This window comes from Colobus angolensis, unplaced genomic scaffold (genome assembly GCF_000951035.1).
Source record: "Colobus angolensis palliatus isolate OR3802 unplaced genomic scaffold, Cang.pa_1.0 Scaffold37, whole genome shotgun sequence".
Lineage (NCBI taxonomy): Eukaryota > Metazoa > Chordata > Mammalia > Primates > Cercopithecidae > Colobus > Colobus angolensis.
Window position 1 is genome coordinate 3822473 of NW_012117043.1, and position 13552 is coordinate 3836024.

Genomic DNA, 13552 nt, shown 5'->3' on the forward strand with positions numbered 1-13552 from the left:
CCTGGTATCCTTATAAAAAGGGGAAATTTGGCCACAGATATGCACACAGGTAGAACACCATGTGAACATGAAGGCAGAGATCCGGGTGATGCACCTACAAGCCAAAGAATGACAAAGATTACCAGCAAACCACCAGAAGCCAGGGGAGAGGCATGGAACATACAGTTTCTCACAGTCGTCAAAGAAACCAACTCTAACAACGTGATCTAGAACTTCTAGTCTCCAGATCTATAAGATAATAAATTTCTGTTGTCTAAGCCACCCGGTTTGTGGTACTTTGTTGCAGCAAGCCTAGCAAACTAATGCACATATATTCTATATTTTGAAGAAAAAATTCCCAGAGAATCATATTTAAAATGGTTAAATTAAGCAAAGTAAAACCAGAAAAAGAAAAGTACCAACTACCTGAAATATTTAATTTTCTTAGGTAACTGACTTAAAAATAGCTAATACAGTCAGTTGCCACTGGCTTTAGTTCTTTAAAAGATAGTACAAAAATAAAAGATGCTTGGCTGGGTGCAGAAGCTCACACCTGTAATCCCAGCACTTTGAGAGGCTGAGGTGAGTGGATCACTTGAGCCCAGGAGTTCGAGACCAGTCTGGGAGACATGGCAAAACCCTGTTTCTATAAAAAATACAAAAAAATTAGCCAGACATGGTGACACGTGTCTGTAGTCACAGCTATTCGGGAAGCTGAGGTGGGAGAATCACGTGAGCCTGGTGAGGTCAAGGCTGCATTGAACTGTGATCATGCTACTGCACTCCATCCTGGGTGACAGAGTGAGACTCCGTCTCAAAATAAAATAAAATAAATAAAAACAAAGATGCTGAAGAGAGGATAAACCAGAGATCTTTGAACTGCTAATAAAAATAATGTTTCTGTCTGCTCTGAGATTTTTTTTTTTTTTTTGAGGCGGAGTCTTGCTGTGTCGCCGGGACTGGAGTGCAGTGGCGGGATCTCAGCTCACTGCAAGCTCCGCCTCCCGGGTTTACGCCAATCCCCCTGCCTCAGCCTCCCGAGTAGCTGGGACTACAGGCGCCGCCCCCTCTCGCCCGGCTAGTTTTTGTATTTTTAGTAGAGACGGGGTTTCACCGTGTTAGCCAGGATGGTCTCGATCTCCTGACCTCGTGATCCGCCCGTCTCGGCCTCCCAAAGTGCTGGGATTACAGGCTTGAGCCACCGCACCCGGCTGCTCTGAGATTTTTATGATCCTCCTGCCTCAGCCTCGAAAGTAGGTGGGACTTACAGGTACATGCCACCACACCCAGTAGAGTCTCTACTAAAAATTTTAAGTCTCTACTAAAAATACACACTTTTAGATGTTTTGTAGATATGGAGTCTTGTTATGTTGCCCATGCTGGTCTTGAACTCCTGGCCTCAAACAATCCTCCCACTTCGGCCCTTTAAAGTTTTTGGATTACAGGCGTGAGTCACTGCACCCAATTATACGCTTTCATGTATACTTACCAACAGAGGTTTAAAGGGGGGCTCCACCTTTCGAGCCATAAGTTCTTCCCAGTTAATGTGTCTAAAGAATGGATGAGCCTAGAAAAAAAAGCAGAAAGAAAAGTTGAGGGGAATAGACTTTGCTGGATTGATAAATGAATCACCTTTTTGAAGTTACAAGTCACAAAATAAGCTAAACTTATAAGCAACTACATATAACCCTCAGAAATACATAAAACTAGCATTATCTTCCCCACAAAACACCAAAGATGCCAAACCCTACTTGAACTTCTCCAGCATCCCCAGGACCAGCTCCCAGACGAGAAGCAGCATTTCTTTTCAGCAGCTTGAAAGGAAAAAAAAAGCCTGGGTAAAGAACCCTAGTCAAACTGATTTTTTTTTTTCCCCTTTTTAGACTTTGCTTGTCTCCTTTGCCTTGAGAAAATATAGTTTATTGGCCAGGCACAGTGGCTTATGCCTGTAATCCCAGCACTTTGGGAGGCTGAGGCAGGTGGATCACCAGAGGTTGGGAGTTCGAGACCAGCCTGGTCAACATGGTGAAACCCCTTCTCTACTAAAAATACAAAAACTAGCCTGGCGTGGTGGCACATGCCTGTAATCCCAGCTACTAGGGAGACTGAGGCAGGAGAATCACTTGAACCTGGGAGGGGGAGGTGGCAGTGAGCCAAGATCATGCCATTGTACTCCAGCCTGGACAACAAAGCAAGACTCCATCTCAGAAAAAAAAGAAAATATAGTTTACTAATTACTACTGAATATTGTTTAAGGGTCTGTAATCCAGCACTTTGGGAGGTCAAGGCAGGTGGATCACCTGAAGTCAGGAGTTCCAGACCAGTCTGACCAACATGGTGAAACCCTGTCTCTACTAAAAATACAAAAATTAGCCGGGCGTGGTGGCAGGTGCCTGTAATCCCAGCTATTCGAGAGGCTGAGGCAAGAGAATCGCTTGAACCTGGGAGACTGAGGTTGCAGTAAGCCAAGATCGCACCACTGCACTCTAGCCTGGGTGACAGAGCAAGACTCTTGTCTCAAAAAAAAGAACTAAAAAAAGAATATGAAAAGAAAGTCTTTAAACAAATCTGTACTTCGCCTTCAAAAATGAAAGACTTTTTTTGTTCAATATTTATATATGACTCTTTATTCAAAACATACATTAAATTCTATCTAGTTAAATCCTAGTCATTGAATCTTACAGTGTCAGTGACTATTTAAGAACCTTACCTTTTTAAGCAGATCTCTGGCTTCTTGCGTGAGGTAGGGAGGCAAATTGAGTTTACATTTGAGGATTTTGTCAATTGTTTTCTTTCTATTCTCCCCAGTGAATGGGGGCTAAGAGTAGAAGACAAGTGAAAAATATTAGCAGGGAGTGAAAAATATTAGTATATAAGAAACAAATTTTAAATAACAATATTATCCATTTCCTGAATTAGTTTTGCATGGAGATCAGAAATGTATGCTGTGAAATAGGCTAACTGCTAAAGACCTTTATTTTGTTTTAGAGACAGGGTCTCACTATGTTGTCAAGGCTAGATTCTATTAATAACCCTTAGCTCAAATGATCCTCCCGCCTCAGCCTCCTGAGTAGCTTGGGCTACAGGCATGCACCACTGTGCCCGGCAGAAGTGCAGTTTTTAAGCAACAGGACAGAGGAAGTAGCAGTGTCCTGGAAGGAAGCCTGTGTTTCCACCATTAACTTGCTGTGTGATAATAAGTGAGCTATGTGATTTTTATGCTTCAGTTTCTCCATTTATAAAATAAGGGCATTATCTGTTCAACATCTATTTCACAGGCCTGCCATGACATAGATCATTTAAATGAAAATGTTTCTGAAAGTATGGGATCCCATATAATCATACAGCATTATTAGTGTTAAACCACTAATAACAAATCTCTGGGCTTTGAAAACTCCACTGGTAACATTTTCAGAAAGCACAGGACAGGTCTCTTGCTACAGTGACTCAGCACAGACCATAATACATGCAGCTTTTAACTGTGCACCTACTGCTCCAGTCAGCATGTCATACATTAATGCTCCCAAACTCCACCAATCCACAGCACGATTGTGGCCACTTCTCATCAAGATTTCAGGGGCCCTACAATGAGAAAAATAATACGCTTAAAACTTCACCCATTTGCATATCATCTGAATTAGAATTTTAAAAACAATATACAGAGTCAATGAGGGTACAGAAAACAGATACTATTCCTTAAAAGAGGTAAAATTAGCTATTACCCCCAAACCAATTATGCTTAACATGCAGCTCACATGTATTCTATTGTTCCACAAAATGTGTGTGTGACTGTTCCATCATGAATAGATTCTTTGCATAGTCCAAAGTCTGTTAGTTTCACATGACCTACAATGAAAGATTACAGCATGATTATTCTCAGAATTCCAAGTATGTGCAGTGTTTGAACATGTCACATAACACCTTAATCTATCCTTCCATTTAACTTTTCTTGCAGATGTCAAGAACAAGGTACCATCCATAAAATGGGATGCTAACTGTTTAAGGCTAGGGCAAAGTCACCTTTTGCCAATGATATAATCTATCTAGTAAAGAGAAAACAAAGATAGAGAAAAAAGTGAAATAACCTAAGGCTCTAGCTTTAAGTATACACAGAATCCTCTACCATCCCGAAAAAGAAAAATCCTGGGAAAACTGTTTTATGAAGTCTAGTTTAAGTACACAGACCCCAAAAAACATATTCTATACCTTTGTGAGCTAGTACTTCAAATATACAGCTTTTAACACAGTGAACTGTGAAGAGTTCTGAAGATGGTCTCAGAAAGTCACTATAACAAGGTAGCTCACTCTGCCCAATGCTACCAATTAGGGGAAAGAAATAAAATTGCTAGATAGTACGAATCAATCATCGCTGATCCAGAAAGTAAAAAACTTACCACCTCATACAAAGATCATTTCAGTTCAAGTTTAGCTTTCTTTACTGGACTGTCATAACAAGTGGTTCAACAACCTCAGGGACTCTAGTATTTGCGGTTCATTTCACAGAAAAGGCACAATGACCTATTGATTCAAATGTAAATATATACTACACTCTGATACAGAAGAAATATGGCCTTTATTTTCACAGAACCATCTGATACACTCAACCTTACAAATCAAAGAAGTTGGCCGGGCGCGGTGGCTCAAGCATGTAATCCCAGCATTTTGGGAGGCCGAGACGGGCGGATCACGAGGTCAGGAGATCGAGACCATCCTGGCTAACACGGTGAAACCCCGTCTCTACTAAAAATACAAAAACTAGCCGGGCGAGGTGGCGGGCGCCTGTAGTCCCAGCTACTCGGGAGGCTGAGGCAGGAGAATGGCGTAAACCCGGCAGGCGGAGCTTGCAGTGAGCTGAGATCCAGCCACTGCACTCCAGTCCGGGCGACAGAGCGAGACTCCGCCTCAAAAAAAAAAAAGAAGTTAACTATTCTGTCGCTCCCCTTTTCTATCCTGTGACTTAGAATTCAGATCAGAATCCAGGTTTTGGGGAGTGAGGAGGTGTTGATGAGAGGAAGGAAGAGACACTGATTCCCATGATATATTCAGTTAAGTATATAATTTCGCCTTAAAAAAAAAAAGGTGGGTGGAGGAGTATAATCTGGAATGTTTATATGAGCCTCGGTTGTTCATACATCATTTTCTAAGAGTCTGAACCAATTAACTACCTCATGGATTATTCTGTAGACATCTAAGATTAGCAGCTGCTACCACCTTCTAGATACCGTGGGTCAGCTGGTTGCTCCTCTAGGGTATGAACTGCCAAGTCTACCCACAGCCCAGATTAACATAAATTGAGCTGTCTGTAGCAGCATGCAGTTGTAGTCAAGGCTCACTGTGCTATATCTATAGCTGTATAGATTATCAGTCTCTCTGATGTTTATGTTTGTTGTTGCAAACAAACAGCAAGAATAAACTGATTCTGGCTGGGGGGAAGGGGGATTATGCCTGTAATCCCAGCAATTTGGGAGGCCAAAGTGGGCAGATCAATTGAGCTCAGGAGTTTGAGACCACCCTGGACAACATGATGAAACCCCATTTCTACAAAAAATACCAAAAATTAGCCAGGCATGGTGGTGTGCCACAATCGCCCCAGCTACTTGAGGGCCTGGGGTGGGAGGTCACTTGAGCCTGGGAGGCAGAGGTTGCAGTGAGCTGTAATCATGCCACTATACTCCAGCCTGGGTGACAGAGTGAAACCCCTATCTCAAAAAAAAAAAAAACAGTAACCTGATGCCTACTAAACATCATATTTCCAAAGTTTTATCAAATACTTTGATTCAATTTCAATCCTTTTTCCAGCATTAATAAAACCTACAGTAAGAAGCATAGCTTCTAATATTTACATATTTTCATTTTCTTTTTTTTTTTTTGTGAGACGGAGTCTTGCTCTGTCGCCCAGGCTGGAGTGCAATGTCACGATCTTGGCTCACTGCAACTTTCGCCGCCTGGGTTCAGGCAATTCTCCCACCTCAGCCTCCTGAGTAGCTGGGATTACAGGCACCCACCATCATGCCCAGCTAATTTTTTTTTTGTAGTTTTGTAGAGATGGGGTTTCACCATTTTGGCCAGGCGTCTTGAACTCCTGACCTCAGGTGATCCACCCGCCTCAGCCTCCCAAAGTGCTGGGATTACAGGTGTGAGCCACTGTGTCCAGCCAATATTTACATATTTTCATTATTAAAACTTGACTTATATAATTAATATTCACTTTTCAATTTAAGTAACAAGCCAAAATTAATGTTTAGACTGGCTTTTACAGTCTAAAACATTATACAACATTTTATGTAAGGATTCCAAAAATATGAAAAACTATAATGAATAAGGATTAAACTAAAAAAGGCAGTTAAGCGACTATTACCCTCAACTTCTTTTACTCTCACCAAGCGTAATTACTTAAAGACTTAAAACATCAGCAAGTACTATTATGCCATAAATTCTGAGGGAGGAAATACACAAAATAGAGAGATGAATACGGGGCTTTGAAAATGGCCATGACCTGTGTGGGAGGATTTTAAGATGATTATTTACTATAGAATTGTTTACGGTATGTCTCCACCTTGGTGATTAAGCATGATATTCTCCGGCTTCAGGTCTCTGTAGATGATCCCCTTTTGATGTAAATGCCCCAAAGCCATGGAGATTTCTGCCAAGTAAAAGCTGGAAACAAAAGTGATTTAATAAAATTAAAAAAGAGTGTAATCTATCCAAAGCAGTTTATGTATGGAGCAAAATTCCTTGAAAGAAACAGACATGCACCAAAGACCAAATTAGTGGGGTAGGGGGATGTGTGGGAAAAAGAGATGGCATAGGATGCTGCCAAAAGGCATGGGGGCATTTATGTTTCACTCATTTTAGTGAAACTATAAAGTGCTTTATTTTGCCATTAGAATATACTGCTAAAATTGCAAAGATGTCCAGAATATGCTAAACTGACATTGGTCATGTTTTGTTCTGTCTGTGTAGGAATTAAGCTAATAGTCATTCATTTCAAAGCAAATTTCTCCCATCCACACCCAACTTTAAAATCCCATAGGAAATAGGAACTTTGTTATTCTGAGATCAAGTCTTGATTTCAAAAGGGATCCTATAACCTGACCCTTAGAAGCCCACTCATCCCTTACTTAATACAGCTACATATTTATAGACAGCTTAGGCCCACAGTACCTGCCCTCCCTCCTGCCAGCCAGCCCACAACTACAAACTGTGTGACACTCAAATTTATCTACCTCAAAAGAATAAAGGGCTGAATCAACCCTGTCTGGATTCGAAAAGCACAAGGCACTGCAATACTGGCTGCATAACAATGTTGCAATCCTGCAGATTACTCCAGGATGGAGAGGGTGTGTCCTAGAGGACTGAGGCAGTTTCACAGCCAGCAGGACCACAAACAGCCTCCAACACGGCTCAGTGAGCCTCCTCCAAAAAAGGGCACTTCATCCCTAAGGCTCTTAAATGCGGCTTCTGTGTTAGAAAAGGCCTGAAATTAAACAATGGAATGCAGTTTTGGTAATCAAGGTAGAAAAAAACATTTAAGTGTTGTTTTCTATTAAATTAATGTGTAGGATAAACCGATTTATTGTGACCCAAGATTGTTGCTTCACAAAAGGATGTGCATATTTTTAATTTGAAGCAGATGACATGTTTAGAAATAGGAGGGTAAATCCCATCCTGACTATATAATCAATCCACAGATGATATGCCCAGGCTTATCACCTCCCTAAGACTGCACCTTGAGAAATAGCCTAAAAAAAAGGAGATGATTTCTGATAATTTCCATTGTTCCACACATAAAGATTCACTGGAAAACCACACTCACCCACAGCCAAGGCAGGCAGCTTACCAATTCAAGGAAAGAAAGCCGCAATGAGAATGGTTCTGTTAGGAACAACTGGTGTGAAGAGCGTTCCACTCAAGCCTAAGGGCAAAGGAATGATGTGACCTCCATAGTTGCCCAGTCCCAAAACTGCTTCTCCCCCTTGAGTCCTGAGTGACTGACTGGCTCCACATCAATTTACTGAATCATGTAGATGCCCATAGTGGGAATGGGGCTTTGCTTGTAATTACCTGAATCTATGCAACCACAAAAAGTTCACTTACCAGGCAGTGTCTTCCATAAATATTCCCTCTCTTTCTAACTGCATAAATAGTTCTCCTCCTGTAAAGAAAAAGAAAAAACATTAGAAATAAAACTATTTATTTCCAACCCACTTCTAATGAGAGTTTGTGCTTTCCTTCTAACCATAATTAAAAGACATCAGTTCCTTAAAAATGAAAAACAGATCCTAAAAATCATAGGTTTTAAAACTAAGTCCTCAGGATTCTATTTTTAGTAACATTCTTATTCTTCTGTGACACACATATGTTTAAAAACTAGAACTGGCTTGGAATTCCAGGTTTTATATCTACAAACTTTAAAATATTTGTAGATTAGCCAGGCGCGGTGGCTCAAGCCTGTAATCCCAGCACTTTGGGAGGCCTCACGAGGTCAGGAGATCGAGACCATCCTGGCTAACACGGTGAAACCCCGTCTCTACTAAAAATACAAAAACTAGCCGGGCGAGGTGGCGGGCGCCTGTGGTCCCAGCTACTTGGGAGGCTGAGGCAAGAGACTGGCATAAACCCGGAAGGCGGAGCTTGCAGTGAGCTGAGATCCAGCCACTGCACTCCAGTCCGGGCGACAGAGCGAGACTCCGCCTCAAAAAATAAATAAATAAATAAAATAGTTGTAGATTCCAGACCTGAGGTCAAAAAAAAAAATCTTGATTAAAGACTCTAACATTTTACCCATAAGTAGAAAAATGACAGTCTACAATTAAATCACCCTCACTAATTTTAGTCAATGCTCATATTTCGTATTTTTAGAACCCTTAAATAAACAGAATGAACCTTGGCAGTGGCCTAGTAAAAATCATGGCACAATTTGAGTATCAAAATAAATAATGATAATAAAGGGTTATATCACATTGAATGATATTAGAATACCTAAGTCTATAATAACAAATAAAGGAATACATAAATTTTTTAAATGGGGAAGAAGAATGCCAAGTAGAATTACAGTAGAATGCCAAGTAATAAATGAAGAAGGCATAACAGAATAAGAAAAATTACTTGCCAAACATCACAATTAATTGTTGCAGGCAAGAATCAATGTATGTCAAAACTGAATGTGGGCCGGGCGCAGTGGCTCACGCCTATAATCCCAGCAATTTGGGAGACCAAGGTGGGCAGATCATCTGAGGTCAGGGGTCATCTCTACTAAAAATAAAAAAATTAGCTGGGTGTGGTGGTGCATGCCTGTAATCCCAGTTACCCGGGAGGCTGAGGCAGGAGAATCACTTGAACCTGGGAGGCAGAGGTTGCAGTGAGCTGAGATCGCGCCACTGCACTCCAGCCTGGGCGACAGAGTGAGTGAAACTCCGTCTCAAAAAACAACAACAACCACAACAAAAATGAACAAGAAAGCTTGATGAAAGATATTTAAATCTCAAAGCATCTCCTCTAAAGATACTTATTAATTACAAAGGCAAAAATGTCACCAGGGAAAAAATCAGCAGACACCACTTTATATATGTGATCAAAGTTAACATCACAATTAATGGAACAAAGATATAAATATCATGTACCTCTTGAGCTGAAGCATTAAGGAGGACACAATATCACTTCAATGGTCCTGCCAAAATTGCATAACCTGAATCTAATACTAAGGAAACATCAGCTAAACCCAAAGCATTCTACAAACTAACTGGCCTGTACTAATCAAAAATGTCAACATCATGAAAGTCAAAGAAAGACTGAGGAAATGTTCCAGATTAAAGGAAACTTTAAGTTATAATTGCATCAATGTTAATTTCCTATTTCTGATCATTTTAGTATAGTTATGTAAGATACTGTCCTTGATTTTAGAAAATATACACTAAATAGGCTGGGCGCAGTGGCTCACACCTGTAATCCCAGCACTTTGGGAGGCCGAGGTGGGCGGATCACCTGAGGTCAGGAGTTTGAGACCAGCCTGGCCAACATGGTGAAACCCCATCTCTACTAAAAATTAGCCAGGCATGGTGGTGGGTACCTGTAATCCCAGCTACTCGGGAGGCAGAGGTTGTAGTGAGCCCAAGATTGCGCCATTGCACTCCAGTCTGGGTGACAGAGTGAGACTCCATCTCAAAAAAATAAAATAAAATAAAACATACACTGAAATTTTAGGGGTAAAGGGAAATCATGTCTGTAACACTCTCTTAAACAGTTCAAAAAAATTATGTATGCATGCATATATATATGTATACACATATATACATATCTATAGATAGATACAACAAAATAAATGTGGTGAAATGGTAACATGTGGGGAATCTAGGTGAGAAATATACAGGAATTCTTTGAGAGTGTGTGTGTGTGTGAGACTGAGTCTCGCTGTGTTGCCCAGGTTAGAGTATAGTGGTGCGATCTCAGCTCACCACAACCTCTGCCTCCCAGGTTCAAGCAATTCTCCTGCCTCAGCCTGCCAAGTAGCTGGGATTACAGGAGCGCACCACCATGCCGGCTAATTTTTCTATTTTTAGTAGAGACAGGGTTTCACTATGTTGGCCAGACTGGTCTCAAACTCCTGACCTTATTATCTGCCCTCCTTGGCCTCCCAAACTGCTTGGTTACAAGCATGAACCACTAAGCCTGGCACAGGAATTCTTTATACTACTCTTAAAACTTTTTGTGTTCTGTATGAAATTATGTCAAAATAGTTTTTCCAGGCGGGCATGGTGGCTCACACTTGTAATCCCAGCACTCTGGGAGGCGAAGGCGGGCAGATCACCTGAGATCAGGAGTTCAAAACCAGCCTGGCCAACATGGTGAAAGCTCGGCTCTACTAAAAATACAAAAAAATAGCCAGGTGTGGTGGCGCATGCCTGTAGTCCCAGCTAATCGGGAGGCTGAGGCAGGAGAATTGCTTGAACCTGGGAAGCGGAAGTTGCGGTGAGCTGAGATCATGCCTCTGCACTCCATCCTGGGTGAGAAGAGTGAAACTCCACCTTCAAAAAACAAACAAAAAAAGTTTTTCCAACAGCAATAGTCACAAAAAAGTTGCTACATTCTGCAGCTTTCTGTTCCATGTTCCATGTTACTGCAAAATCTTTCTCAGAGAACTGCACTGTGTTTGCTAGAAATAGATACCTGTGGCCAGGCGCAGGGGCTCATACCTGTAATCCCAGCACTTTGGGAGGCTAAGTCAGGTGGATCACCTGAAGCTGGGAGTTCGAGACCAGCCTGACCAACATGGCGAAACCCCATCTTTACTAAAAATACAAAAATTAGCCAGGCGTGGTGGCACATGCCTGCAATCCCAGCTACTCAGGAGACTGAGGCAGGAGAATCGCTTGAACCCGGGAAGTGGAGGCTGCAGTGAGCCAAGATCACACCATTGCACTCCAGCCTGGGCGACAAGAGCAAAACTCCGTCTCAAAAAAAAAAAAAAAAAGAAATAGATACCTGTGATCTAGAAATGATACGGAAGCAACAAGTTCCTACGAGGTGGCAGGCCCTGGGAAATGTGGATGATCTCCATTGTAAGCTACATACCCCATCACTAAGGCTACATTAAACTAAAAAGTCTTGTTTAAAGACCCAATTCCAAAAATAGTATGTTAAATAATCCTCCCAATGATTTAAATTACAGTATCTTACCCCAGTACAATTTGATGGCTCTGCATCACTTAGGTATTTGTTTTTCTGTTAAGTGACTGATTACAAAGGAATTAAAATAAAATTTTACAGATGAGGCAAAAAAAAATCTTTAGTTTCTTCCATATTTGTCTGCCAATAGAAACGTGGTCACATCTGAATTTTGACCTTCAGTGTACTCATCAATTTTAAGTACTATTTGATCATAATGGGAAAAAGTATTTTTCCACTGAAAAATAACATTTTGACCCAGTTTCTGGAGTCAATGCAAATAATTACACCAAACTCTGTGTACTGACCACTGAGATACTCAAGGATGAGGTAGAGTTTTCCACCAGTCTGAAAGGCATAAATTAAATCCACGATGAAGGGATGCTTTACTTCCTCCAGAATATTCCGTTCTGCTTTTGTATGAGCTGTATCTTTAGCATTTCTCACTATCATTGCCTAAAGGAAAAGAGATGATCTGTAAGAACAAAGTAGTGAACATTTTTATTCTATAGTAACTGGAAAATCTATTTTGTGTTTTTCTTGCCAATAATGAACTATTAACCATAGTTCCCACTAGAAACTGAGATGGGGTAACAGAAAATGTTCACTTTATATATGCCTCTGTGCAGTTTGGATTTTTTGCAGTGAACATGTAAATGAATTACCTAAAGAGACTTTTTAAAAAAGAAATCTGTAATCAGATCAAGTTTGTTCATATATTCACAAACGACTAAGTGTCTACCATGCTCCAGGCTGTGCCAAGAAAGCAGAATCAAAAGAATGCCCTGTCCATAGGAGCCCAAAAGTCAACAGGAGCCCAAAGTCTCAGGGAAAAAAAGACAAGTCAATGTAGGTAAGCGCAGGATGGTAAGGGTAAACAGGGGAATTACATCTGACCTACCAAAAAGTCTTGCTTGAAAATTATTAAAATGAAATGTGGCCTGGACACGTTGGCTCATGTCTATAATCCCAGCACTTAGGTGGGCAGAGGCAGGAGGATCGCTTGAGCCCAGGAGTTCAAGATCTGCCTGGTAACAAGCGTGACCCCATTCTCCACAAAAATGGTAAAAAACAAAACAAAACAAAAACAAAGAAAAAAAATGTAGAAGGTAAAAAAAAGGCATTCCAGTGCAAAAGAGGCTTGATAGGACAGGATATGTGTGGGGAATCTACAAGTAGTTCAGTATGGTTAGAAGTAGTTAGCAATTAGGCTAGAGAAGTAGGTAGAGGCCAGGAAATGGAAGGTCTGGGTGAAATGAACAAACCTTTGGCTTTATGAAAGACACATCTAGCAGCAGTAGGGAGTATTAGGAAAGAAATGAGACTAGTTAGGAGGCTAGTATAATAAACCAACTAAGAAGATCTGTAAAAAAATGAAGATAGAAAAAAATGAAAGGCTAAAACATAATTTGCATTTGCTGATAAACTAGGTATGAGAAGAAATGATGATACCTTTATTTCTGCATAATAGGATAGATAATGGTGCCATTCAGTATTGGCAAATGAAAGTGAAAAAGTTTTGGGAGAACGATGCCCTGTTTTAGACATGCCAGGTATAAGTTCCAGGAAGTTACCCCAATGGTACATCTCTATAAGTAATATGGAAAGCAAATACACAGGTTATTGGTTGCAACATTATCTGTGAAAGTGAAACACTGGAAACAGCCTAAATGCTCAGACATAGGATACTGGCCGAAAAACTATGGAATCCACACAACATGTAACAAAGCTATAAAAATAAGAAAACTCGGCCGGGCACAGTGGCTCATGCCTGTAATCCCAGCACTTTGGGAGGCCGAGGCGGGCGGATCACAAGGTCAGGAGATCGAGACCATCCTGGGTAACACGGTGAAACCCCGTCTCTACTAAAAATACAAAAACTAGCCGGGCGAGGTGGCGGGCGCCTGTG

At 41.0% G+C, this 13552-nt stretch overlaps 1 protein-coding gene across 4 annotated transcripts in view; it reads right to left on the reverse strand.

The window, feature by feature from the left end:
* The window catches only part of RPS6KB1 (ribosomal protein S6 kinase, 70kDa, polypeptide 1), a 68042-nt gene that overhangs the window by 12442 nt on the left and 42048 nt on the right, over positions 1-13552 (reverse strand). For all 4 annotated transcript variants that reach the window (XM_011953663.1, XM_011953661.1, XM_011953660.1 and 1 more), the window contains 8 exons: positions 11952-12099; positions 8077-8134; positions 6536-6636; positions 3735-3825; positions 3471-3561; positions 2690-2797; positions 1731-1793; positions 1469-1546 (listed from right to left, as the gene is read on the reverse strand). In XM_011953663.1, the coding sequence (XP_011809053.1) occupies positions 1469-1546; positions 1731-1793; positions 2690-2797; positions 3471-3561; positions 3735-3825; positions 6536-6636; positions 8077-8134; positions 11952-12099 (738 nt within the window). The remainder of the gene's footprint in view (positions 1-1468; positions 1547-1730; positions 1794-2689; positions 2798-3470; positions 3562-3734; positions 3826-6535; positions 6637-8076; positions 8135-11951; positions 12100-13552) is intronic.